The following is a 27,854-nucleotide window of genomic DNA, read 5'->3' on the forward strand; positions in this document are numbered from 1 at the left end:
ATAAATTAGGGTTGTATTTAACTCACTCAGACAAGAGCTGTTGAAATTAATAGAATTAACTGATCTTAATGTGTCTACTCTGTGTATAAGTTGGATACAACTGATACTCTTGAGGGGAGAGTTCTATATTTCCTGCAGTAGCAGTGTAACAATTGTGCATTAATAGTGGGGGGAAAATGCTTGCATGAAAAGCCCCCAAATAAACAAGAGCTCTATATTTTTTTAATAGCTTGCACTTTCTGATATATTCTGTACATTGCTTTTTTCAACATGAGGACAATAAAGAAAAAGTAACATGGAGTATCAGTAGAAAACTGGCCATGTCGAAGAGCAGCTGATGCCTGCAATCAAATTTGATAAATATCCTATTTATTTACAATTCTACAGACTCTCTCGCTTACGTTTTGTGCTCCTTTTTTGTCCTTTATTGAATTAAGGGCATCTGACTATAAACAAGGTTACGGTTACTTAATGATTCACTTTCTCCTGTTTCATCACGTAGCTCGTGATTTTAGGGGTTTCTCCATGCCTCATATCAAGAAAATTATTCGGCTTTAACAATATCAGCTTTCAGGGATTTCTGAACGTTAAGCCTCAGTCAAACTCTGGAAAACCCTTGTTTTCCGAAATACCCTAAAAACATAGGAAAACTGTGCCTAAATTAATTTAACATTATGCATAATTGTAGTTACTTTCTACATCAAGAATTTTATCAATCAGCCAGTCAATATTATTTTATTTTAATATAATAGTTTATTTATGAATCAATTATCAGTCAATATTACTGGTTTGGGTGGGGGAAGCTAATCTAAGTTGAGCATTTATGTGAGCATGGCTACTTTTTATAATTAAATGGAAATCCTAGTATGAAAACAGTGAATTGTCTTATTTTTTTACTCAAACTTCTATCCGATCAATTTCCCTTTCCTCCATCGCACAAGTCATCCAAAACCATCTGAATTGGTACCACTAAATACCAGGGGTGCTACCCCCATGTCATTAAGAACCTGAGTGGGTAACCCTTGAAAGTGCCCACACTAAGTGATGACACTTCCATGGTTGAGCTCTCCTTGGAAAATGTTGCACTCCCAGCTTTTTGGTGATTATGAATAGTTTTCGGAAACACTGTGGCAAGCACAAAGCCTTTTATATACTGGTTTAACTATGGTAAATTCTGAGAGATACTAGATTAGATTATCCTTGAAATGCCTTCCAGCCTCAAGAGGCTCCAGGGTCTCAAATGTGTCAGAAATGAAATAGTCAGTATCTTTGGAGCTTTCTGTTTGAACTGCTCAAAATGGATGAACTCAATAATCAAAGGTATTACAAATATTAATAAAGACATGAGACAATGTGAAGGGGAGTGTTGCTGCTGAATTACATAGTACAGGAATCACTGCCTCTCTGACCACTTGCACAGAAACTACGGTAATTGTGAGGACCGAAAGAACTACATTTCTAAGAACTCCATGTTGAAGCCCTTACTCAGGAAAAATTCCCATTAAACTTTAGTGAGAGAAAGATTTAGTTCCCTATCAGCAGCTACTGAGATTTGCTACATGAGCAGAATTGTTCCTCACTGGTAATTTTGGGGGAAGTTCTCTGCGAGTTGTCAGCCATTCACTGAATGCTGAAGTTCCCTTCAGCTGCATGACACCATTATTTCCACTGGTATTTCAAGCAGTTTCAAGTCCACTGTCTGAAACTTGACACCCGTACCAAGCCTAAACACATCTGGTTGATTCGAGGCCACAAATAGCTCTGGAATGTCTTTGACACCTTCCATAACTGCCATACTTTAAAGCTTCGTTCCAAAATAGAGCTGACCCCCCTCCAAAAAAAGCTTGTCACCCTGATAGGACTGGGCAAAACCTAGAAATGTATGATGCAATAATAGCAAATCAGGCAGATGAACGCAGCATCTTTTACACAAACAAAACAAAAAAGATTTTTTTTAAAAAAAAACCCACACTGAAGATGGCATAGCCCCATAAGATTATTTAAAATATAAATTTCATAACTGCACCAGCTTATGCAGGCGAGCATGTCAATTGTCACTGGTGATGTCACAAACACCAGCCAACTGATTCTAGGGAATGGCTCCAGTGTATGGTGTGAAGACACACAAGGTGACCACTTTGTTGAAGCTAAGCAGGTCTGGGTCTGGTTAGTTTCTGGATGGGCAAGCACCTGGGAACCACCTTGGGGTCCATGAGAGAAGAAAGGTAGAACAGAAATGCACAAAGCCAAACTAAAATGACACTAGGTGGTGCCTTTTTTTTTAAAGACACACTTCTTTACCTTTATATTATCTGTTTTGTGATTGCTTTTTTGCAATTGTCATGTTTTTATAACTGCTTTGAATGTTGTGCTTTAAATGGTTTTAACCTGCCTTCAGAACTTAGGGTGAAGAGCAGGTAATTAACTAAAATAATAGTTCTGCTTCTTCATGCCTTCTTCTTCATGCCTGATGTTTACACACTGGGCATTATGTAGTCACAGGGGCCGCTATGCCTGCACAACCTAAATATATTGTGGTTTTTGGTACACAAATCGCATCGTTTCGGCCTGCACACATTGGGAGTCTACCTGTGCATGCTCTCCTATGCAGACAAGGGTGGACTTTCAGTGGGCAGGGAGAATGACACTGGCAGGCATAATCACAACCCTTTCCCATGATTCCCCCATGCATGTCTGCATGGGGGTTCAAACTACTGGTAGGCCTAGAAAAAATCCCAGCCTATGCTGTTTCCAGCAGCATAAATTCATGCCAAGGTGGTCACGACATCCCCTGGCAGGCAGTTGGAGTGTGCAGGCTTTGGCATTCCAACACAAACCACCCCAAAAGTGGACTCTTGATGGACAGCCAAAACCCAAGTCTGGGCTAAATCCAGTCTGTGCTGGCTGTTTCACATGCCTGGCTCACCCACTGCAGCAAGCCAGCTCAGGCACTGGCTTTCCCCCACAACTGCTATGAGCTGAGATTAATAATGAGAATAGATAGCACAGCATGGAACTAGGAGAAGGGAGATCATGAGAAGGAAAACACAAGCCATATTGTAAACTGCAAGGCAAAGTCTACATCCAAATGGCTATTATTATTATTATTATTATTATTATTATTATTATTATTATTATTAAAACACTGGTCTTAAAGTCGCACCTCAATAGCTGGCCAAACTCAAAAGGGCCCACTTCTGAGCCATAGGTGGACAAAGTCATTTGAGTAGGAAACAAAGAATGTGGCATTGCTTGCATAATTTAGCTGTGGTGTTTTGCAAATGTGCATGGCAGTTACCAGGATTGCTCAGTGCTCCAGGACATACTTATGTGCAAGAGGGAGACTCAGTGTGCAAGTATACATGAAGGGAATTGGAATGCTATCATATCTCTTTCTCCAGTATTTTGAAACAAAAAATTAAAAAATTCCTTCCAGTAGCACCTTAGAGACCAACTAAGTTTGTCATAGGTATGAGCTTTCGTGTGCATGCACACTTCACAAGAATTACAACGCCCCTGTAAGGTTGGCACTTATGACCCCCATACTGCAGATGTGGGATTGAGAACTGAGATTTACAGTAGTGACTTGCCAGCAGCCAGCTGACATGTTTGGGGCTGAGGTACAGTTTGAACTTGCCTTAGAACACATGCCCCCAGTCATTATGCAATTTTATTATTGAGTTGCAGAACCCTAGCTGTATATGAGGTCCTTTGGGGGAAGAGTAAACAGATACTGTGCTCCTGCTGCTGTCAATGTAATGCAATGGGCTCCCCCCCCCCACATTCCTAAGGAAATCAGCCCTGAGTGTCCACTGGAAGGACAGATCCTGAAGCTGAGGCTGGCCTCAGCATCTCTTCTCATGAGAAGAGAAGACTCCCTGGAAAAGACCCTGATGTTGGGAAAGACCGAGGGCACAAGGAGAAGGGGACAACATTGGACGAGATGGTTGGACAGTGTTCTCGAAGCTACTAAAATGAATTTGACCAAACTGTGGGAGTCAATGGAAGACAGGAGTGCCTGGCATGCTCTGGTCCATGGGGTCATGAAGAGTCAGACACGACTAAACAACTAAACAACAACAACAACAACTATTCAATGTTCGTGTTTGTCTTCTTTAAAAAAAATAAAATTTGTTTAAATATCTGTAAAATGCAATTTGGACCAAATCTGAGCCACTTAAAACATAAGACTTTTAAAACATTTTTCTTTCCTTTTTTATGTTGTTAGCCACCTTGGGCAGGGTGGGTATTGTGACTGAAACACAGGGTTAAGATTAACTTTAAATTTAATTAAATCAAAACTTGATTCCTTGCACTATGGCCTACTTTCAAATGGCAAGTGTCCCAATTCACCTCAAATGTTTCAGTCGGGATCTGTTGCTTGGCAATGCAGCTAGAGTGATTCTTTGAAAGCCACGGATGCACTCAGATCAAGGTTTCAGGTAGCTGGTTTGATTCCCTCTTCTTGTTTTTGATTTGCTAAACAGCTAGGCTGAAGAGTTCTAATGTTATTCCAGCTGCTCCTCATAAACTTTATTAAAGGTATGGCACTACTATCAGACGATCAGGGAGCTCCCATGAAGCAGATAGTCCCAAATCTCTATTCCATGTGAACTTTATGCCAGCTGCACTTATCCTCTGGGAAAGCACAATGCACGATTATCTAAGTTTTGTTGAAAAGGCAGCTGAGAATCCCTGGGCATGTGATAAGAACAGTGACTTTTATCCACATAAAAGTCATAACATGAGCAGGAAAATCAGTCATGTTAACTGACCTCAGGTGGACTCCCTCAGATGAAAGAGAGAAAAAAAAGGGGGGGGAACCATGTCACATTTTAGAGGAAAATAAGGGATTCAAGGGGTTGGGTTCCTTTGCTCATGAGAGACTTTTTTCCCCTCCACTGAGGCTTCTGTTAACGGAAAGGAGAAGGAAGACCGTTTTCATAAATTCCTCCCTTTATCCTGCAGCCCTCACCCCCTGTGCCACCTTCAGTGCTGCTATGGCTCCCCAACTTTTTTGAGCAGATGGGGGGGATTGGTTAACAGACACCTTCTTCCCCGTCTACTTACAAAAAACCCAACTCCACAGGTTTAAAAATCCTCCCACAAGCAAAGGGACACCATTGGATACCACCACCCCCCACCCCTAATACTACAATAAACTATAGGAAAACACTCCTAATTACTTTGCAAGCATATGGTGGTAAATGCCAGATGACTAGATGCTAGAGAACAGGATCTGACAAGGCAAAGAATAAAGAATGCCTCCAATTGGCAACTGTGTTTATAACACAAAGGGAATCAGACAAGAACTGAATAATATCTCAGAAAGTATGGGATTCCTTTGCTGCCAAGGCAATTATTCAGGCATAGTTTGATCAGGTCAATGATGTGATAATAGCCACAGAAAGTTTGCTTTGCAAAGGCCATCCATGTCATTCTCTCCTGTACCTGAAATACAGCTTCTTGTAAAGCCCTCCTTTGACCTACCTATCCAGCCTTCACTTGAAAACAGAGCAGGGTATTTTGCTTTATTACTGAAATGACTTAAACATACATCAACAAAGCTATAGATTGTGATATTATTTCAGTGGTTTTTTTTTATTAAAAAAAATCCTGTCTAGATTGAACCCCAATGAAGGTAGATAGATGGGTTCGTCAAAAGTTTAGTGCCTGGTGCCTTCCCTATTCTTCGTGAACAAGCCACAAAGAGATTTAGAGCCCAGTCCTAACCCCCAGATCAGTGCTCCTGCAGAGAATTCAGATTAGCTGGAGGTGTCCCTGCACTGGGCTCACTGGTGGGTGGAGGGGAAAGGGCATTGCCACTATGCCCGTCAGGACTGCAGGCAGCCGAGAAGCTTCTGCCAGCCATAGCCCATGGAGGGCCCGACAGTGTGTTCTGGGGTGAGGGCAGAGAAGGGCTGGACAGCAATCTGCTGGAGCCTAAGTCAATCCATTTGCAGGAGACATGCCCAATGTGGGCATCCTGGGCTGTGCCAGTCTAGAGCTGGCGCAAAAATAAATAAATAACCCCCCCTCTCCACCTAATGATCTGGCTAGCAGGATCGAGCAGAGGATTTCGCTACTCTGCACCCCTCTGGCCCCTCTTCAGATCACTCTGTTATGTGTCGTTTATTTGTGTCCCCCCCCCTTTATATTTCAAACCAGCACGTGTTTTTTAATGGCAAAAAATGCATGCTCAGTTTTGGGTTCAATTTTCTGTTTAGCCCCTAAATTTGTCCCAGCCTTATGAAGTGATTGTGTGCTTTTATCTCCCTGCATCTCCCCCTCCCCCCTTTTAGGCCACTGAATAGAATCCAGCCCTGATCTCATTGGCTGATTTGACAATTCTGTCTCATTGATGGAGAGATGCCTTTGAAATGACCCTGGGTGAGATTAACATGTGAAATTATTTATGAGTTATGTAAGACAACTTAAACGATGATTAAAATACATACATGGTTCTTCACTACAAGAATGCAGCAACGTCACATGGTCTACAACAGAGCAAAGCTTTAAATTGTCCTGATGTTTTCGTCAGGAGGCCTGGTATTGATTCTGTTAACAAATCTTCCCATTCTCCTTCTTTAGCCCCTTGCTAAAACTCATTATTTGATAGAGTAAAGGTTGTTTCATTGTTGTATTATGATCAGAAAAGCACCAATGGGGGTGATATATAAATACAATTAATTATTATTATATGTTTAAAGATATCTTACACAAATATTTGTGTGTGTGTGTGTATTTGCACTGCGCTTTTATCCCACATCCTGACTCTCTTAGGATTTGCAACGAAAAATAATTATATCTAATCATTTTATACACACCCACACACCCAAAGGCTTACAATTTCATTGCTATGTATATATAAAAAACATATAACAGCCCAAAGATACAGGCTTTTGGGGCTTAGATATGGGCAAACCGTGTGTTCTGAAAAGCGATAAATTTCGTTATTCCAGTGATATAACAGTAAGTAGGTTTGGGGACTGAGGGGTGGGTTTGCAAAGAAATTCCAGACTTGGAAGGTACATAAGGAATCATCTGGCAGCGGTTTGATTTTTTAAAGGCAGCTGATTGAAGCCACTTAGGGGTTTGGATGTTAGAAGTAGTCCCGGTGGAACTGGATTAATGGGCAGAGTGTAGTGAGGCGGTCAAAGGTGCGTTATAAATGCAATTTGGCGTAATTGCAAATACCACACTTGCTCTGTTGTTACAAAGAAGAAAGACTTCCATTTCTAGTGCAAATTTCATGAGCTTTGAATTTACTCCAAGAAACTGCATATTATTTAAGTATAAAAAGTAATCCTCGTATCTGAGTCGAGTGATAGAAAATTATCTATAGACAGCATGTAATTTTTTTTTATGAATCAAGCTCTAAATAAGGAAAACTCATGAGCTAGGAATTCAGAATAGGAGCAAGAGAGGGCTGATTTGCTGCTAAAGCTCGAGAACAATATTTAGTTTACCGAATCAATCTGGAAACAAAAGTAGTGCTTGCCTCAGCACAGAAGCTACAAAAATTATATATAAAAAGAAGTCTTAATAAAACATGCAGTTGGAAAGAAAATAAGAATTAAAGGGAGGACACAACCATGAAAGCTCTCATCGTTTCATGTGAATGATGAAATTGAGCATATCATTAACCAAGGTAACAAGGCCACAGGACTCCTAGGCATGCCTATGAAAATATTAATTTGTCCAATATGCAAAAATTCCTGCATATCTTTACTGCAGGGTGTGGGTGTGAATGTGTGCCAAAGGAATTTGCTGTGAAAAACTAAAAATCAAATACCCATTGGGTGTTGGGAATGCCACACATAGGAACCTTTTGTCACCACTGGGTTTTTTAAGTGGAGAATGAATGGGCAGTCCATGCCACCAACTTGCTGTCCCCATGCTTCCTCCTCTTCCTCAACCCCTTCCTTAACCGTCTTCTGAGCACAGCTGCCTGGAAGCTCCCAGAGTTGATATAAGGACAACTATTTAGAAAGATGGTGGGAGAAAGGTTGGGGGGAAGTTCGTAACAGTTGGAGAACTAAGATTGCTATGAACTTTCCCCCAAACCCTTTCTCTCGCCATCTTTCCAAGCAGATTGTCCATATATCAACTCTGTGAGTTAAGGTAGGCTAAAAAAAAAGATTAATAAATGACTGGCCCAAGCCATCCAGTGAACTTTATGGCAAAGCAGAGATTGGAACCCAGATCCATCACCAAATCCTACAGTCCAAACCCAATATCATATCCACATTGCCACATTGGTTCATGCTATACGGCAGGCACCCCCAAACTGCGGCCCTCCAGATGTTTTGGCCTACAACTCCCATGATCCCTAGCTAACAGGACTAGTGGTCAGGGAAGATGGGAATTGTAGTCCAAAACATATGGAGGGCCGAAGCTTGGGGATGCCTGCTATACGGTTTAGTCACTCCATGTTCTCATATGGCAACAAGGAATCAATTCAGGAGATCAAACAGGGAAGTCATTGTAAGCTGCTGGTTGCTTAAATTTCCAATTTTAGGTTGCTGGCATCCAATGCATTACTAATCTGGGCAGCAGAGCTAATAAAAAATATTTTAGTCTAGTAACATTCAAAGAATTATTTGAAAGACAGTGTTTTTACATCTAAGCACTTCTGTTTGGCCCCTATAGGGTTACTATTCAGTGATAGGCTGTAGGAGACTTAAGCAGTCTCCTGGTCACTACCAATGTCCCACTACCAATGGCCCTTATCAAAGGGGACTCTTCGAGAATTAAAATCTCTTGCCCTGACAGAAATCAGAATTAACTACCAAACCTAACTTCTGTTTAGTTTTCTCCAGTGGTGCTCATCCAACATGTAGCATAAGGGCTTTGATATGCTGCTAGCCTTTCAATACTCTACTTTCTTCTAGCTCATTTGGCCACATGCTACTGGCATAAGACTATGACAGGATGGGCTACTTTGCAGGAAACATCTCAGATGGTTGGATACAGTGCACAGGGCTTAGATTTTCTGTTATAGTATATCTATCATGTGAATTCCAAACTCCTTTTAAGAATGACAAGAATAGCAGCAGCAGCAGTAACATGCCTTCACTTTTCTAAAGTACTGTAGCGTAATCCAAGTCATAAAACTTGTGTCAAAAAAGTGGGCTTGAGACCTCAGTGTAGTCAAGAACCAAGGGGAGGGTAAATCACAGGGGAATATGAAGAGCACAGATAAATAGAAGTGTATGGCATGAGCTAGTCAACTGGGCCACTGCATAAGCTTCACTGCATTAGCTTCACTGCATTGTATGAAAGCTGTATATGATATAACTGGTTATAAGGCGACAGCATCAGACCATTCCAGAACAGCTGACCTACAAAGAAGAAGAAAAGTGTGGACTGCATCTTCAGACAGATCAACACTTTAGCTTATAAATCTATGCCCATTATTTGTGCTACTCTAGAAAGACAGGATAAGCACTAACTGTCCCCAAAAAGATGAGGAAGGGGATAATGATTCAGGCACTGAAAGCAAAGGTTAATTGCAGTTCAGAGAGTCTTGCCCCGAACACAGAGTGAAATTTCTCATATATATTAATAGACGAGACAGCCATTCCATCGCTCTGACTTTTTCCTTAACTTTATCAGTTTAATTTGCGATTCACTTAACATTTACAAAAGAGGCCAAAGAAGAAGGAATAGAAGGAAAAAAAAAGGCGAATGGTCTTTACATTTTCATGAAGTAAACTTTAGCTGCGTAAATATGCAAGACAGGTAGTGGAATAAGAAGGGCAGGCTCGTGTTAGTTTGGAAGTGTTCCCCCTTAACTTACCACTACTGTGCTGCTGTTCCACCAAATTAGATTAAGGTCACAATACTATAAACACTTGCCTAAGGGTAGGTCCCATTTAATTCAGTTGAACTGAGTAGACATGCATAGGATTGCATTTGTAATCTGATTAAATGGCCTTTTACTACTCTGACTAAAGTTAGGATAAAACTATATCTTGATGTTTCCTGCTATATGAAGACTGCTTTTGCTGAAGTTCACAAAACAAACATGTGTCAGAGATGAAGGAAACTTAAATCCAAATCTCTTGACTCCAGGACTAGGCAGTTCTATTGTGGGAGTGATTCTTCTCTTCAAACACTTTTATTTGTGCTAAAACTTGAGGCAGAATCTCACAGAAAGGAGAGATATAAAATAGATAATGGTCAGGAGGAAAGGAGTATTACAGCATTGCTTGTTTAAAATCAAAGCACATTATCTGCTTTTTTTTTTTTTGCAAATCAAGGTGCCTGGCTTGTCAAATTTCCAGCCTTTCAGTTGTCAGCCTATGACTGTGGAGCTTATGGACCACCAACTTTACGGGATTCAACCATATGCCCAGATTCCAATATACGAGAAGGCCAGCTCTAACATAAGAGGTTTACGGTAGTAGTGTAGCAAACCATAATATTTGCAGATGGCTGCAATAAAATCATTCAGGAGAGGAAAGGTGCAGGGATGTAAAGCTTGCAAAGCTTTCTCCCCTCTTCAACCAAACAAACAATTGCATCTGAGTAATGCAACGTAAGGAATATGCACACCAATGAACCAAACAAGCTGGGGGTCCAAAATGCTACTTTATTTCCCCACACCCCTAATCCCATGAGTATTTTAACTTCCCTTTTATTTTCTGCATAGGATTTCGCTTAAAGAGGCAATGAAAGGGTACTAATGTTGTGGAACACCTTTTATCCCCCAGTTTCAAAAGACTCAAGTGAAAGAATTTGTGTCTTTTAAAAGACACAGCAATCAAATGGGAGTAAACACTGCTGTTTTAATACAAGATGTTCAGGATATTTCTTCATTATTCTTGTTTAAGCTTAGTTAGGATTTTGAACTAGATTACCACAGGCAATATTGAAAGATGCAGTAAATCACGGGTACAGTTAGGCCAACTCCACAATTTATGTGGCAATCATTATTCTCCATCAGTTGGCTCGTGTTACAGTGCATGTCCCTCATACATGTTTTCCATGTTGGCAGACAATTTTTTTATTATTATTTATTGAATTTATATACTGCCCTATACCCGGGGGTCTCGGTGTTGTTATTACATATAAACAAACAAAGAAACGAAATACAAGGGTAGAGCCACTCTTTGCCTCATTCCCCACACCACACCCCAAGTGTTAGGACATTGTCTGTTCAGGACACAGGTGACCAAACTGTGACAAATTAGATGCCCTTTTCATGATTCTGTCCTGTTTGGTGACTGACTGCTAATCAGCCGTTTGTCATACACACTTGCCTCTGTTGGTAAAAGTGTGCATGACAATTAGGGATGGAGGATTTAATCCATTGGGTAAGTGATGCAGGAAAGAGCGGAAGCACCTACCACCCATGAAGCAGGCTGCCCTGTATTCTGGAGTGTATTCACTATTACAAAGTGAAAGACTATTTAGGGGAAGAGTTTTTAAAGGACACACACAAACACACACACACACACACTTAAACTTTGTTTATAAATTTAAAGTGAAAGCAAATTTTCCAGGTTTTGTAATGAATGTGATTTATAAATGCATAAAAAGCAAAGAGCATGCTGGAAGGCATAAAAGAAGATCTATTGAAATTTACTATTCATTCTGCTTCTTAAATAGAGGTGAATGATTCCCATTCCCACTATCTTTGTCACAGATCCAAGTCTAGGACAACAATTAAGAGATGAACTATTGTTAGGAACCATCTTACTGTTTGGGTTCGTGCACATGTGTGTGTGAGCTAAACGTGTGTATTGGAAGAGAAGACAACAAATACTTAAAAAGGGAAGGCAACAGTATTTGTGTTAAATTACCTATATAGAAAATGAGCTAGAGCTTGACTAGATCTGATTTTCCTAAAAGGAGATTCAAGATTCAGTCTTTTTCAGATACTTTTTTTACCCAAAACTACTAATCGCTGGATAATTCTCCATGTCAAATATAAATAGCTTTTAATTTTTGAACTCTATAAGGTAAGATGGGGCTCACTGAACTGTTTCTTCTTCTTATATATAAAAAGCACAGGACCCTTAAATTCTTGTCTTTCTGCTTACAGGCAGAAGTCCCCTGGACCAGTTCCCACATCATCAGACTCCAAAGAGTCAGAGCTTTGATTTTCAGGGGTTCTTCCCTTCAGCTCAGTAAGTGAGTGCCTTTCGATCTACCTTGCCAGTCCAAGGCAGTGCGCCAGGAGAGAGGCCAGAAGGCAAAAAAGATGCCCACCTGCACACCAGAGTGTTGGCTCTTTAAGGAGTGTAGCTTTCAAAGAAGAGGATAGAGCCTAAGCCCCCCTCCAGTGTTTATTGCAAGATGTGACTGCCCTGTGGGCCTTTGGAAGATTCCACCACCTGGGCCAATTTTGAAGGCAGATACCCTTTTCTTCTAAGAGGTTAATAATGCCCTCCTCACTTTTTACAATGAGAAGAGCACTCTATACTAAATGCAGATTTTAAGGTCTGCTTCTCCCAATATAGCCATCACATAGATGGCATTTGAAACTGGCTTTGTGCAGCAACTACTCTTCTTAAGGCAGTTTCAGGGAACCCTCCTTAATTGCAGCCATACTACGAGGAATAGACCTGAAGAAGAACTGTAGAAAAAAAGCAACCTCTCTTACAGTACACTACCATCTGACTGATAAAAGGATAACTTGTTAAGCGTGTAAGGAAGGTGTAGATAAGCTTCAGGCATTTCCAGACCAAAAATGCTGTGACGTGTGTATTAATTCTCATACCGGTATATACATATTTAGAGAGGCAGGCCAAAGGGTAAGCTTTAATGTATTTTGATCAGGCCTTTAAATAGCAATATAGGTGATTAATCACAGGTACAAGAGATTTAGCTATTGTTAGTCCCCACCCCCTTACATAGATGTTTATTGGCAGACTGTCTAACATAGGGTTTCCCAAACTTGGTCTCCAGCTGTTTTTGGACTACAACTCCCATCAACCTTTGCTAGCAGGACCAGTGGTCAGGGATGATGGGAATTGCACAAACAAAAGAGTACAAATTTAACATGTGAAGAAAGGGGGGGGAGTCATACTGAACTAAACAAAGCACACAATTTCTTCCTTGTTGAATGCCTTAAGCATATGTTGCATCTTATGTTGCACAAGTGTACTCATTAAATATTATGAAAAGTACCACATGCAAGAAAGCTTGTCTCTACACGCCGTAGCCATTCGTACCTGTGTGCTCATATTTGTGTCGCAGAAGGGAACTGCTTTTCTGGAATGTCTTGTCACATAAGTCACATGCGTACATGCCACTTTCTGTCTTCTTGATCTTCTTTCGGGACAGGCAGGAGTCGGAGTCTGTCATGTCATCAAGACCTGACATGTAATCCGGAGTTCCATCAAGCAATTCTCCCTGTGATGCAACCAAATGGTTTATGTAAAACATGTTTCCTTCCCTTGTTCTGTGATGTTATACAATATCCTGCGTTCCTATAGTATGTTAGTTACTATATTTAGTTTCATCCGTAACCAAGTAAGCACCCTGAGATACAATAAGCAGCCTCATTGGCTCACACTCAGCTTTTTTATCCCATTGAGTCTTACGTGAGTAGTGCAAAACACGTATGTCCAGAGCTGCACCCGAAAATGTATGTTTAGGATTCCACTTGGAGTCTGAAAAATCATATGATGACACGGGGCTGCCACAAAAACATATTCTCTCAATATCTCCTATGACATCTGTGATCTTAATGTTGTTTGTTTTCTGCTGTCTCTGCACATCCCTGGCTGATGGGCTTGGGGAAGTGTGCAACATGGCACAACATGGGGATAAATAATCATTACAAGGAGACATGGTGTCTTCATTGTGGCAGATGCATTTGTACTTGCTGCCCTGTATCACTAAAAATATAGTTTCAGTCTCAATTGGCATGGGCACCCAAAGCATAACAGAAAAGGCAGAAGCTGGAAAAATTGTGACTGCATAAGCAAACTGAACCCTTTTACAGGCTATCATGCACTCAGTCTCTCCCTATGCTGAGAGAGGGTATGAACTAATAGTGTGTGGTACTGATGGCTACTCCTGAAATGCTGTTACGAAATGCTGTGTCTATGGAATGGAAGAGAACAGATGGCCAAATGGCCACTTCTACCAATACCAAGTCAGGGAACATGACAACAACCAGAGTCAGCTCCACATAGTTCTTTGTGATTTCATCCCTGTGGAAAGCACTGGTGTGATCAGAATATGATGTAACCACTTTCCACAGGACCACAGATGCCAGCGTGTTTTGATTGAACTCCTGCTCACATTACTTAATTTGTTCAAGTCATATCCAAATATGTGCCAGCTTTCAGTTCCAGGAGGTCATAGTTGTCCTGCATGACCAAACTCATCACCCCAAAATTAAGGCTGCAATCCTATACCGGCACATGCTTTCTTGGGAGTAAGTCTCATTGAACTCAATGGGACTTAATTCCTCAGCAGGCATGCACAATATAGCACCCCAAGCACTCTTGGACATAACTGTGAAGGGGACAGGAAGTATGAGTGCCGCATTCTTCCATTTCATAATTCCCTCACCTTCACTTCTCAGAGATACACAAGAAATTCAAGTATTCATGTTTTCTGAGGACAATGACAGTGGAGGATACGGACATTCTGCTTTGAATGATACAGAGATGCAAGAAAACAGCACTTGTATTTCCTGTTGTCCCCACATCTATAGCTGCTCTAAAATGTATGAAAAGGACATATCATTTAATAAACAAAAAACATGCTACGGGTGTGTGCACTCTGGCCTACAGATTATCATGTGGAATCTGGCTAACAACATAGGCAAGGTTGTACACAGAATTTGAAATGAAGGCTTTGGTGACAAGATAGCAAGCAAATTTTGCTTTATAAATATTCTGAGGTTAAGCAGTTCAACGTATAAACATTTCGAGGTTAAAACAGCAGTATCTGAAGCTGCTCTAACATCTATTCAACTTTTAGGATAATTCTGCAAAGCAACTGGAAGTTACAGCAACCACTGTTCCGCGGCACACTAGTGTGCCGTGAGATGTTGCCTGGTGTGCCGTGGGAGAATTACTTTATATATAGTCAATATAGGCACAGAGTTAGATTTTTTAACATTTTCTAATGGTGGTGTGCCTCCTGATTTTTTTTCATGAAACAAGTGTGCCTTTGCCCAAAAAAGGTTGAAAAACACTGAGTTACAGAATGTCATAGTGTGCCGCAAACCTAAAATAAATGTGCAAACACAGCTTTACCTTTGTGTACATCCTATATAGATTTATCTATTTATCTTTGTGTACATCCTATATACTGTAGATACCTTATTAACAAATAGCTCCACATACTCTGTGGGGGTGAAACTTGTATTTCTTAAACAGGCTCCCTCCTCCAATAGCCCTTCACACCATAAGCCACTTGAGAACAAAAGCAATATCAAACTAGTATGTGTGTCTACTGCTCAAGGAAAAGAAAGCAAGATTATGGTAAGTTTTTAGGGTTGAGGTCTTTGCAGAATTTGTAGCTTGCAGTGCACTTCTGTGCATGGTTTATTGGAAATAAGCCTTGCTGAGTTCAATAGGACTTACTTCTTGGTTGGTATGCTTAAAATTCCAAAGTGCATTGTGTTCATAATAATAGGAGGTTGTAAAACAAAAACAAAACCCAAAAATAACACACGCACAGTCACAAACCACTAGGTACAAGCAATAATGACAGAGCTTTTCTTTCAATATCCCAGACTATAAGTGTTAGAAAGGTTTCAAAATGAAGTTTATATTTAGGCACAAAATATTATTATGCAATCCACTGAAATGTATGTCTCCCCTCTAAAGGCCTTGAGCTATATTTTTATATTTAATTTTGTAATTTGAAATAGGGAATATTAATAACACTTTTTATCTATGCTGTATCTATGTTAAAACAGCCTTCAGCATTAAGCAGTAATGAATGTGGATCAGTAAATTATTAAATTTCTTGATATTTATTTTGTCTTGATCCAAAGAGAGTGCAAACTTGCATGATAACGTACATTTCCATTTGCTATCAGACAGTTCAGTTTCTTAGACTAGGTTTTTACTAATTAATATTAGAGAAGATTAAATAGGCTTAAATACGTTTACAAAGAGGGCAGATGTACTGTAAATTGGAATAGTGGAACAGCTGTTATGGAGGTACCGTGCTATTTATGCTCCTATTGTGCAATGAGGGATTACTGCCTGTAACATTAAACCATACCTGATTTTCACATTTGAAAATATAAAACATTTACTAGTTGGTAAAATTACTAATGGAACCTAATAGGTCATATGGGAATGTCCACAGATGTTTTAAAAAATCAACTATAATCAGTTAATCGCTGTCTGACAAACTATAGATGTATTATATATATACATACAATTCCTACACACTATGCATGTTTCCTGTGGATAAAATCCTTTGCTATATTTAAGTGGATAGATGTCAATTTTTATTTTATTTTATTTTATTGCAGTTGGGAGAGTTCCTAAAAGTTTGAACTCACCTACATTGGGCCATAGCTCAGAGCACATGCCTTTAATGCAGAAACTTCCAAGTTCAATCCCCGGCAACTCCAGTTTTTTTTAATAAGGATCTGGTAGCAGATGATGGGTAAAACCTTTGCCTAAAACCCTGGAAAGCCACCAACATTTAGAGTAAACTGTAATGGGCTCGGTGGGGTGATGGTTTGACTTAGTATAAAGCAGCTTCATAGGTCCACATCAGCCCAAAAGTGGACTGAGAGAACCTTTAATGAAGACAAAAAAACCAACAGATACTATATTTTTAGAGTCATCTCAACAATAGTCCATGGGATGGGGTGGGATGGGGGGGGGGAGAGAGAATGGATCGGTTAGGAAAATGGAACAGGTGAGATGAAAACAAGTCTGGCTTGGGGATCTTCATAATCCTTTTTATAGCTTTGTAAAGATTAGTTGGAACATATTATAAACAGCTTATGGCTGCATTATCATTTCCATGTGATTTCTGAGAATCTCTTAGGGTTACAGTGGCAAGGAAACTACCTAAACCACAGCGTGCCAGTGCCAAAGCCACAGGCTGGAGGACTCTCCCAGCGCTTCATGTATATCATGGGTACTTATACTAGGATGGTCATGAATATGAATTGTAACAACAGCCTTTCCTTTAGAGTACTAACCTTAACCTTTCTCAGGGTAAAGCAGAAGCATGGGGACTGGAGCTGATATTATTCGCTTAAGAGGTGAATGGGTGATGCTGACCCCTTGAAACTCATTTTATATTCTTATGGGCAGGTAATGTAACGGTAATGGGCATGAAATGTTCAACTGCAGTTGAACATCCCAAGTTTGTCCACCTTGGGCATGCTTACATAGTTTCATTTCCTCAAGTCTCCTTTTAAAAATTCAAATGGAATGTTTGAGCTGATTCACCCTTGGGATGCTTTAAGAGTACATGGGAATGATGTATACAACTGTAACCTTCTGAAATAAGCAATGTATTTACCTGAAAACCTTGCTTCCGCTGGTACTTTCGCCTTTGCTGCATGTCAGCAAACGTAGCTGCTCCAGTTGGATAAGTATAGGCCATATGTGGTAGGAAGCTCATTTGATCTAATCCTGGGTATGGTCGTAGCCCAGGTATACTGGTCTGAACTGGTGGCATAAAAGTGGCTGGGGGAAATGCGCTCTGTGGCGGAAGTGTGGTGTACAAAGGTTTGGCACTAAAAGGGCTCATACCAAATAATGGATTAGTGCTTTTATCCAAACTATTTGAATTAGAAAATTCTTTCTTGATAAAAGTCAAGTTCAGTGGCTCATCTGAGGTTTCAGATGATGAAGAAACACTGTTGTGGTCTACGTTTACACTATTGGATTTTGTTTTGTTCTTTGTGGCTATAATACTTTTGGGTTCCTTCATTTGTTTTGGTAATGACAAGTCCAAAGGCTCAGCCTGAAGCTCCTCAGAGGAGAAACTGTTTGGAGTGTAAGAACTGCTATGCGAGTTTTTAGAAGATGTAGAAGAAAGATTTAATGGAGAAGGAGTATTGCTCCTGGAGTGGTCCAATTTATCAACTGGTTTAATATTGGAAAAGTGAGTAGGTTTCGTTAGCCTGAGAGGGGTATCACAGTTAGTAACGCTATTATGAAGTTCAGCTATAGAAGGTGATGTTATAGAGTCCACAGGCTTTATAGGGGATCTGGCTGACAAAGAGTCTTTAGTGGGAGTGTTGTTGGTGGCAGCCAGCACCACCTTGGCACTGTTCCTTTCCAGCGATGGTGACCTGGAAGTTGCGTACTGGTAGACTTTTCTTTGTTCGAACCATTCCTTCACAAATTCCTGAGGAAGGCCAACGGCAATGGAAATTTTCAGTAGTTCATCAGAGGTGGGTTCCATATTCATAGCAAAATATGCTTTAAGTACAGACATATGGTCCTTGTATGGATTGATGGGGCTAGTCATTCCTTTCTCAGAAAGTACTGATGACAGGAGGAGAGCTTGCTTATCGACAAACACTCCTGGTTTGCTAGGAGCCATGTTTTCATGAGGTTGGAGGACTGCCTTGATTTCTTCGTTCATCTTACACAGGTAACGTTCATGCTGATGAAGGGGAATGGGACCAGGAAAGCTTTCTTTACAGAACTGGCATGAAAATGGAGTAGGTATATTATGGTTGTCTATCATTTTGTCTTCTGTTACCAGATCTATTAGGGTGCGTAGCTTTTCTTTCTTAATGTTATTGAGCTGCCTCCTCGAGTCTGTAGTTAAACTCTGGAGACAAGCTTTGGCTTCATTGACCTTTTCTAATGTGTAGTCAATAATACTTTTAGTGGCACCATTATGACTGACTACTGGAAGACCCACAGGTGGAATACCAGGAGAAGTAACGCCTTGTTCCTCAGGTTGAGAACATGGGTCCTTCATGTGGTAACCTTTCAGCTTGGAGATTTCTTCAGCGCTGCAGTCCATTTTCTGCCTGGAAACAGTGTTGTCCACAATCTGTAGGACTTTCTGCACCTCACTTAAATTGCTGCCTATTGCTGGGAATCCAAGTAAAGATGCATCCATCCCTACCCCTAAGTGCTGCATTGGACTTTGCGTGGAAGTATGAACTCCTATTGGGCTGGTTGCACCAAGTCTGCCATTCATGAAAGGATTAGCACCAGTGAACCCATGGGTTGCCATCAGAACTTTATATTCATTGAAATCTAGTGGTTCCGTTTTGATTTTCAGTAAGCCTGATTGCTCAGACATACTAGGTGGTTTTCCATTCTCCAGCTTGTTTCTCAGTTGTGTGATGGCTGAATTAGTAGGTGAGGAAGATACAGAATTAGGAGAAGAACCCGTCTTGATATTGTTTCTCATTCGACCATTTACAGAGATTAAGCCAATGCATTTCTTGCTGCTGATGTGTGAACTATACGAGCCAGAATGGGAGAAACGCTTCTTGCAGTTTGGACACTCATAGGGCTTTTCACCTGCAATTAATTTTAAAAAAATATATTTAATAACTCACAAATAGACCAGTTCTTTTGACCATTTCCTGTGCCTGCACATTTCATTCCTTTCATCTTGCTGCATTTTCTCCTTACTTCCAAGTTATGTTTAGGTTTTTGCAACTGGAAACAATTCGAGCTAGATAATCTACAATTACAGTAGTAGCATGCAAGATTCCTTCTCATTCTGTGATGCTTTTACTGATGGCTCACATTTTGTTGAAAGCGATAGATGTCTTTACAAGGGAAACTGTACTGTACTATTGTAAAGGAATACAGCTGAAAACTTATATGTAATGCACAGTGTTTGCAATATCTAAATTCAGATAGCAGAAGGATTTTGCCATGACTTTTAATAAGGACCCAGGCAACATGCAGTTACAACAGTAGCATAATTTTGTGTGAATCGGTTGGCATAGTAAATGGGGGATAAATATGACCCAGTTCACGTTTTAATGCAAATTTAATGCAAATATACACTATCCAAAACAATATGTTGAACAGAAAAACAGCGACTCATCAAAATTTGCACTTCTCCAAATTTTGCAATGCAGTTCTCCAGCAAAGCAATGTGTATAAAAATGCATATATTGGTGGAAACAACAAATACATTGTTTATGGGTGAAGTACTGTAAAAAAATGTGTATATTGAGAGAAATTCACACTAAAATGGTGGTGAATTTTCATGAGAACTTTTTTTATATAAATTAAGCTTTAGAATAAATTATGGAAGTTCACTCATACTTGCTTATTAGCTTTTAACTTCTAGAGAATCTATATGGATAATGGCCAGAGAACAGGAGACATGTCTTTCTGGAAAGGGCATTGAAGCACTCCGGTCTTGCGTCAGGCTCCCCATAGGTATTTGGTTGGTCACTGTGAGAACAGGATCCTGGACTAGGTGGGCAATTGGTCTGATCCAGCAGGGCTGTTCTTATGCTTTTTAATTCCTCCTCTACTCTCATTTCCAGCCTAAAGTGGTGCTTCAACCACTTTCTGAATCTGTGTACATATATTTTGAGGTTTTACCCCCAAGGCGGGGGCAGAGAATTTTAACATAGGTTTTGGCATCTGTAAATGAATTTTGGGCTCATGTGCTCCCTTTCCCCCTGCTTCTGCTCTCTTGACTCCTGTAAGGCTCTGTTTCCCTCCCTCTGTCCATAGCACAGTTAGCCATGATTGTCCAAATCAGGCAGATTATGGTTTGTGCAAACCATACTTTGCCTCCAAAGCAGAATGGGAAACCATGGTTGGAACTGAGTTTCTGATTTAGGTTTGGTGAGCTTTCCCCATTCAGGTGACATGACAAAATATTGTTTACAATTGAACTAGGGAATGGGGAAAATTCAAAAATGAAGAGGAGGAGGGGGTGTGTGCAAGCCCATTGCTGTCTTTTCACCTTTTCTTGCTACTTTGGAATGGGTCTACTTGAGTTCAGTAGCCAATAGTATTTGAAGGATGTGAACTCTCCCCTCTCCTGTGATGGATAACCCTTGAGTCATGATCTGGATCGGCTACACAAAATATAAATGCAGTGTTTCCACTCTCTGTCTCATGCTTAAATCTCTCTCCCCCCCCCCATTCCTGGGCCTGCATTAATCTAATTAACTTCTCAAATGGAACAAGACTTCCCCCTCTCCTTCTTCCACATGTGCCCCCTGCCACCCCCAAATTTGCTCCAGGGGGGCTGGGGGAACCCACAGAACAGATTTAGTGAGTGAATGTGAAAGAGGAGGAGAGAAGAGGTGATGCACATAAGCCCAAAGTTCACCGCAGCTAGTTATCATAGTGGGAAACTGTGGTTTGCTATTACAGCTGAGTTGAGCATTAAACATATTAAACTTCAGTTGGAGCATTAAACATAAGCTTAAATCCCTTCAGCTTAAATCAATGGAGTTTAAAAGTGCTTAACTTTGAGATTGTACCCAAGGTTTGCAAATGCTGATCTACTAAACAAAAAAACAAAGTTCACTGCAAGATTTTACATGCCTGCAGATTAGATAGCTTAAACATTAGAATTATTATATATAAGCAGAGTATACTTTTTTAAAAAAAAATATGAAGAGTGTATAATTACAGAAACTTATTTAGACTGTTTCTGATTTGCCTTTTGAATTTATTTGAATAAATCAAAGTCTTTGAATACTTGACCAGCATTAACAGCTTTACTCACAATGTCTGCATCAAAGGGTGAAGACTTTTAGTTGGAGGAGAACTCTAAATATTGTTATTCAAATATTGACAAGTTCCAAATATAAGTGTCGCCCTATTTTCTCGCTGTCGTGTAACTGAATGACTTAATGCACTCAGTAGAGCCTATGTATTTCAACGAAGGGGATTGAATTATGGACACAAAATTATATTTTTAATTGATGTGACAGCTAATGCAGGCCAGAAAGGCAGGGTATAAATATTGTAAATGGATATATAAAGTGGCTAGTGTGTTCAGCTTGGATGTGGACAACACAACTTCTAGGTCAGAAAGGCCACTTCACACATTACGTGGCAACAATCTCATGTTGGCCATTAAGTGCATCTTTATTGGGAAGCTGCAGCCAATCTGAGATCTCTGGCAAAGATACCTGAATGTTTGTTGCTTGTTGTGTTGGTATAGATGTCCACTCACACAACTGGGGAGGCGGGGAGTTAGAGGAAGTCCTTTTGCACAAACTTAATTCTGCTCACCTGACACTGGATATTGCAGAATGTTTTACAGGTACTTAAAAGTACCGTGTATGAAGAAGCTATGAAGCTCACCGAGTGTGATGCCATGTCACTATCTCTCAGCTCAACTTATCATGCAGGGTGCTTGGGAGGCTAAGCAGTTGCTGTGAACTCCTTGGAGGAAGGATGAGATGCAAGTGTGATAAAATAATATGAATGCGGCAGCCATTCCAAGTAAGCGAGCTTAATCTGTTTATTGCTGCTGGATTGTGGGCATTGGTCTTGTTCATCTTTAAGGTTCCTTGTTTTTGTTTTGAAGCAAGTGTATCACAAATAAGAAAATTTAAGAGCCAAATGGCTAAGAATTCCTAGAATTCCTCTGAGTAGAAATAGCTCCAGGAAGCAATTTAGAATTTAATTAATCAATCAGGTAATACATTCTGCTATTTGGAAAATCTTCTGTGGAAACTTGTGGTGCTGGTTTCTTATTTGTTTCTGAATAGCATGAAAAATGAGGATGAGTCAGAAATCATTTACAAAGTATCTTGGCAGCTCTAAACAAAATGGTGAAGATACTACCGGTAAGCTTCCCCCCCCTTTTAAAAAAACCTCAGCTAATTAAACAAAATGCAAATGAGAACCTTGGCACCTCAGCTACTCACCACTGTGGATTCGCAGGTGTTCCTTCAGATGGTGCTTGTATTTGAAGGCCTTGCCACACTCTGTGCACTTGAACTTACGATTGCCTGCTCCTTGGGTCAGCATTTGGTGCTGGGAGAGTAAAGACACCAGCATGAATTTTATGCAAATAGATATCTGTGTAGAGGTATGAATTTGTCTGTGTGTGTTTGTTTGTTTGTGTATTACCAGCATGAATTTTATATGCAAATATATCAATATCTATATGTGTGTATAGTGTGCATGTGTGTGTAGAAAGAGAGAGAGAAAGGTTTCCTTTTAAGAAAAAAATTAATTAAAGCAGTTTTGTATTTATCTGTCAGCCTAAAAGATCTGCATGCACATTTATTTGCCTCATCAGTGCTGCCATAAAAATCAAAATGTTGGCAGTAAACCTGAAGGAAATCTGAATTCGAGCATTTGCTTTGGAATTATTTCTTAAGTCTTTCACCAGCAGCACACTATATTAAGGCATGCAGTGCTGCAAGGAAAGGATTTGTTAATTTTTGAAAGAAATTGAGGCTTTTAATATTCTTAGCTGATCATATTGTCAATTCGCAACTTGCAGCATTTTTAAATATATCTATATCTATATTTGCGTTGCCTCTGAACCCTTTAGCATTGTGGTGATAAGCAAGCTTTGTTTTATCAAATGCAGGAGGCGGTCACTGCTTGGGGGGTGGGGGGAAGTCCTGATCAGAGAATTAAACTGGTTATTTTTCTTTTCTTTTTCCCTCCTTCAGAGCAATGCTAAGGAGCAGGGGCAAAACCAAGAAGAAAAAGTTGGCAGAAAGGACGAGTTAAAAAGCAGCATAAAGATAGGATCAAACACAGCTGACCTTTCTGAACAAGTGAGAAAAGTGCTGTGACTTTGAATTCTGATTTTAAAAAGGAAAAGGAAAAAAAGAGAGAAAAGCTGCAGTCATCTAGTCTGGATGTTCAAGGTAGGAGGTCAGCCTTCCCCCCCCCACTCCCCCTTTTCTCCCAAGCAGCAATGACACAAAAGCCTATTGCAGAAAAGACAGCACAGAAACGGTATGACAACTGCTAGGGTGTGCTGAATCTTCCCACATTCCTAGTGAGACAGATGGTGTTACATGGGACACAGGGAGGGTTGTTCAAACAGCAGCAACCTTCAAAGATCAAGCAGAGCCCAGCCCGCCGAGCGCCATTGAGGGACCACTGCTCATATGTTGCTGAGTTGCATAAACAAACAGCAACAGCTGCTTTGTCTCCCCCCACAGCCCTCAGAGGACTACTATAAACTTTAGTTGTGCCACTGTTAATATGATACAATCATTTTAATTTACTAATTGTAAATGCCATGAGCAAATGAGGGGACTTTTCAACACCAAAGCTACCATTCGTAATGCGCCAACACAATCACACTCTTGCATGTGAAATTTAAGGCAGTTATTCTGGATAAATATCCAGCCACACGCCCCCCCCTTCCCCTCCCAGTAGTGTTTTGATAGTCAAAAGCAATAGGGAAGGAGAGGAAAAGCCACTCTTGTCTCCCATTTTGTCAGGAAGGGGGGAAAGTTACAGATTAACAACTTGCTTTGCTCTTTAAAATGAAATGTTTTGATAAATCCTGTCAGAATTGTATTTTATCGATTACAGAGATCAAGTGAGAGAGAGTGAACTAATTACCAAACTGCTTGATTAGAAGGTGAGCATGATACATGTTTGTTTAATTAAGCACGTCTTTTATTGAAAAAATGCCTGTCATGATAAATCTAAATCAGTATGACTTCTCATTCATTAGAATAAAAACTATTGGTATAATTCTCATAGTAATGGGATGGAATGTAGTTTAAGATCTGCCATTTGGATTTCCATTGCAAAACGTCATTATAGGAATTTTAAGCAGGAATTCAAAAGACACATTCAGTTTGATTCTATCTAATGCATCAAGGAATCATTTTGATTTACAGGAGATTTGCTGCTGGGATGTGTAGATTTCAGGAATAGTGTATTCCTAAAGTGATAGCATGTTATTAGAACAGCCATAAAGCACGCAGATACACGCAACAAGATTAACTAAAAAATATGAACCTGCTCGTATGAACTGCATGAAAAATATATACAGGGCTCCATAAAAAGGAATGAATGACAGAAAATAAGATTAGCAGTTTCCTGAGATGTCTTTGAGATTCTACGTGGAGGGAAATGCAGTGCAAAACTAGGTGAAAAATGGAGATAAAATTGCTGAGATGTTTAATAATGTATAATTAAAATGCCACAATTTCATTCACATTTTGAGGAACATAAAAAAATGAAACTAAAGTCAAGTTAAAGTGCAAATAAAATTTCTAAATTAGAAATTAACACACTCATTCGATCGTGAACACAAGACTATTAAATCATATTAGAAGAGACCATCAAAAAATCATTTAGGCCTCAATTAAAGCTATTACCATTAAAAGATCTGCATCTTCAAAATGCCATGAAAAATTAATAATGATTGCCAATCAAAGCAATATCATTTCTCTAAGGGGTTATTATAGAAAGAAATCACTTAAAACAAGCCCCCCCACCTGATCTGTCCCTGGCTTGTGCGTCACCATATGCCGCTCGAGCTGGGTGCGGTAAGCGAATGTGTAGTTGCAAAGAGGGCAAGGGAAGTTCTCTTCGTTCTTCTCATGGCGGTACTTGATGTGCTCCTTCAGTGACGTCAAGCGCTTGTAGCCCCGGTCACAGTAGGGGCAGGTCAGCAGTTGGGCAAAAGCATCTGGAGTTCCAGGTGGCAGGTCTGTAGCCCAAGAGACGTGAGAGAAAGAAGCAGGCCAAAAGGTCAGTAAATCAATGGCAGTTAATGGGCTTATTGCCCAGGATGGATTGACAAGAATCACTGCAATCTGCCTACAGTGGAATATCCGTGATATCTACCTTGCTTGCAAAACCACATCAATCACTTTTTACATGGTCAGGGCAAACTTGTATGAATCATAACAAAATTAATTCAAAACTTTCATCTGGCTTATTGTGAGACTACAATAGCTTGGGGGGCGGGGCGTAAAATGTTGGCTTTTTTTTTTTGCTCTGATTTATTGATGCTGTGCACTTAATTACCAGTCTGTTGTCTCCAAACACAACACCATCTAGTTCCATCTTCACGGATGCTTTTTCAATTACTTATTAAGGACTTAACAGAATCAGTTAGTAATCCTCAATTTGTCCTGTAAAAAAATTCAGTCATTCCAAAACTAAAATTAGAGCAAGAACACTGCTCCTTTAAAAACATAACCCTTAATTGTCCCCGCTATTTATTTCACCTACAGAACAGTCTCAATTTGCTGACTAAAAAAGCAATCACAATATGCTGAAATTACAGTCCCATCTTTGCTCATGAAATTCCATGCTTCTGCAGCTGTTCTTCAATTTTAAGGTAAACACCCAGGCATGTAGTGCATTTATAATTGCAACAGCTGCAAGAGGTCAGAAGAGTGGCTAAAAATGAATTCCATCCTCACCATTTTCTTCTTGCCCATTGGCCTCTGGAGTGCCAAGACGAGACAGTTCCTCGGGGGCTTCCGGGTAAATAATGGCTGTATCACTGCGTTGTAGGTACTCCGCTATACTGACTGAGTGTCCATCTCCTTCATCCACTTTCCTCTTAGCAAAATATTCCTCAAAGTCCGACGTGCAATTTGCATTCTTAACTATAATAGAAAAGGGGTGGGAGGGGGAGAGAAATAGTTTTGTGGAGGATTTATATGTTTGTCTACACAGTGGTATTGAAGATGATGTACATTATGAGCCTAATCCTGTGGCTACCCATACTTCCACCTAGCTCATTTCTCCTGCCAATAAAACCACTGACTGGTGATTTTGTAAGAGAATACATTTGGCAAAGTCACTGATGACACCATTCATTAATGAAAGATGGCAGAAGCCATCATAAAAAAGGGAGGGGGCGCAATATTGTATGCTGTCTGTGCACAGAATCTGAAAAGGCAACATTTTAGACTTTCGTGCATTTTGGAATTCTGGTGTAATTCAATGATATCTTATAAAAAGGATTCCTGCAACCAGTGGGAGCAATTCTAATCTCTGTCCTTTGGTACTCTGAGACCACAGTCTTATATTGTTATCTCAACTTCATGATAGGTGGACTAAGGAGTTAGCCTGCTTTTGGATCTCCTCAAACCCTATGGTTTGGGTTTGTAGGTTATAAATCATTATTATATATCAGGAGATTGCTATAGATCATCTGCCAAACCTTCTTTCCTTTGGTCTCTGAGACTACTGTTTGACATCATTTCATGGACACAGAAATATATTTTTCCCCAGTGCTGGTTAGAGGGCATTGGGATAAGGAAGACCATAAGAATAACAGGGGGTGGGGAGTATGATAAGCAAGCTTGCATATAGGCTAAAGGACATCTTTCTGATCAGGAAACTAGAATTCTGGGCTGATCAGTATTCTAGCCCAATGTGATTTCTCTGAAATACATAACATTCTTGGAGAAGCAACATCCTCTCCCCCAACCACCTCGAAAAGGAACCATTGTTACTCAAATAATGCAATGTTTGAATGATTTTACAAACATTACTATTTAGTTCTGGAACACAATTATGTGAGGTAGGCCCTAAAACAGTTAAGTTTTCCTTTTTTCCTCATTAAAACACAAAAATTGTTATTTTTTTATTGCCTGTGCAATGTCCATGGGGTGGGGTGGGGGAATCCTCTGAACCACAAATCATCCTCTTGCTAAAATTAATCATTTTCCTTCCTTGCTTTCTGAACATTAGATACAGGAATAATTCAGTAAAGCCCATGATACTGCAGAAAAGTATTAATCCAACTGTATAGGAGACCTCACATTCAATCCATTGCTCAGTATGTTTGTTTAAGACCACCAATGTCAAAGGGACTTAAGCATGTAAACTCAGGGCAGAATTATAGCTAAAAACAGCTTTTGAATTGTGTTTTCAATTACAGTATGTATTGAAAAGTACCTCTTCAGCACACATACAGTTTAAGACTTTTACTGACACTCACTTTTTACTGTCTATACGTACTATTCAGGCTTTGATACATTT

The 27,854-nt window shown here is 40.0% G+C and overlaps 1 protein-coding gene across 5 annotated transcripts in view; it reads right to left on the minus strand.

Annotated features, from left to right (window-relative positions):
* ZEB2 (zinc finger E-box binding homeobox 2) overlaps positions 1-27,854 on the minus strand; it is a 168,117-nt gene that overhangs the window by 2,832 nt on the left and 137,431 nt on the right. For all 5 annotated transcript variants that reach the window (XM_035131064.2, XM_035131055.2, XM_035131075.2 and 2 more), the window contains exons 5-9: positions 26,282-26,470; positions 25,346-25,560; positions 22,790-22,898; positions 17,473-19,445; positions 13,185-13,365 (exon numbers count right to left, since the gene is read on the minus strand). In XM_035131064.2, the coding sequence (XP_034986955.2) occupies positions 13,185-13,365; positions 17,473-19,445; positions 22,790-22,898; positions 25,346-25,560; positions 26,282-26,470 (2,667 nt within the window). The remainder of the gene's footprint in view (positions 1-13,184; positions 13,366-17,472; positions 19,446-22,789; positions 22,899-25,345; positions 25,561-26,281; positions 26,471-27,854) is intronic.

This window comes from Zootoca vivipara, chromosome 1, assembly GCF_963506605.1.
Source record: "Zootoca vivipara chromosome 1, rZooViv1.1, whole genome shotgun sequence".
NCBI lineage: Eukaryota > Metazoa > Chordata > Lepidosauria > Squamata > Lacertidae > Zootoca > Zootoca vivipara.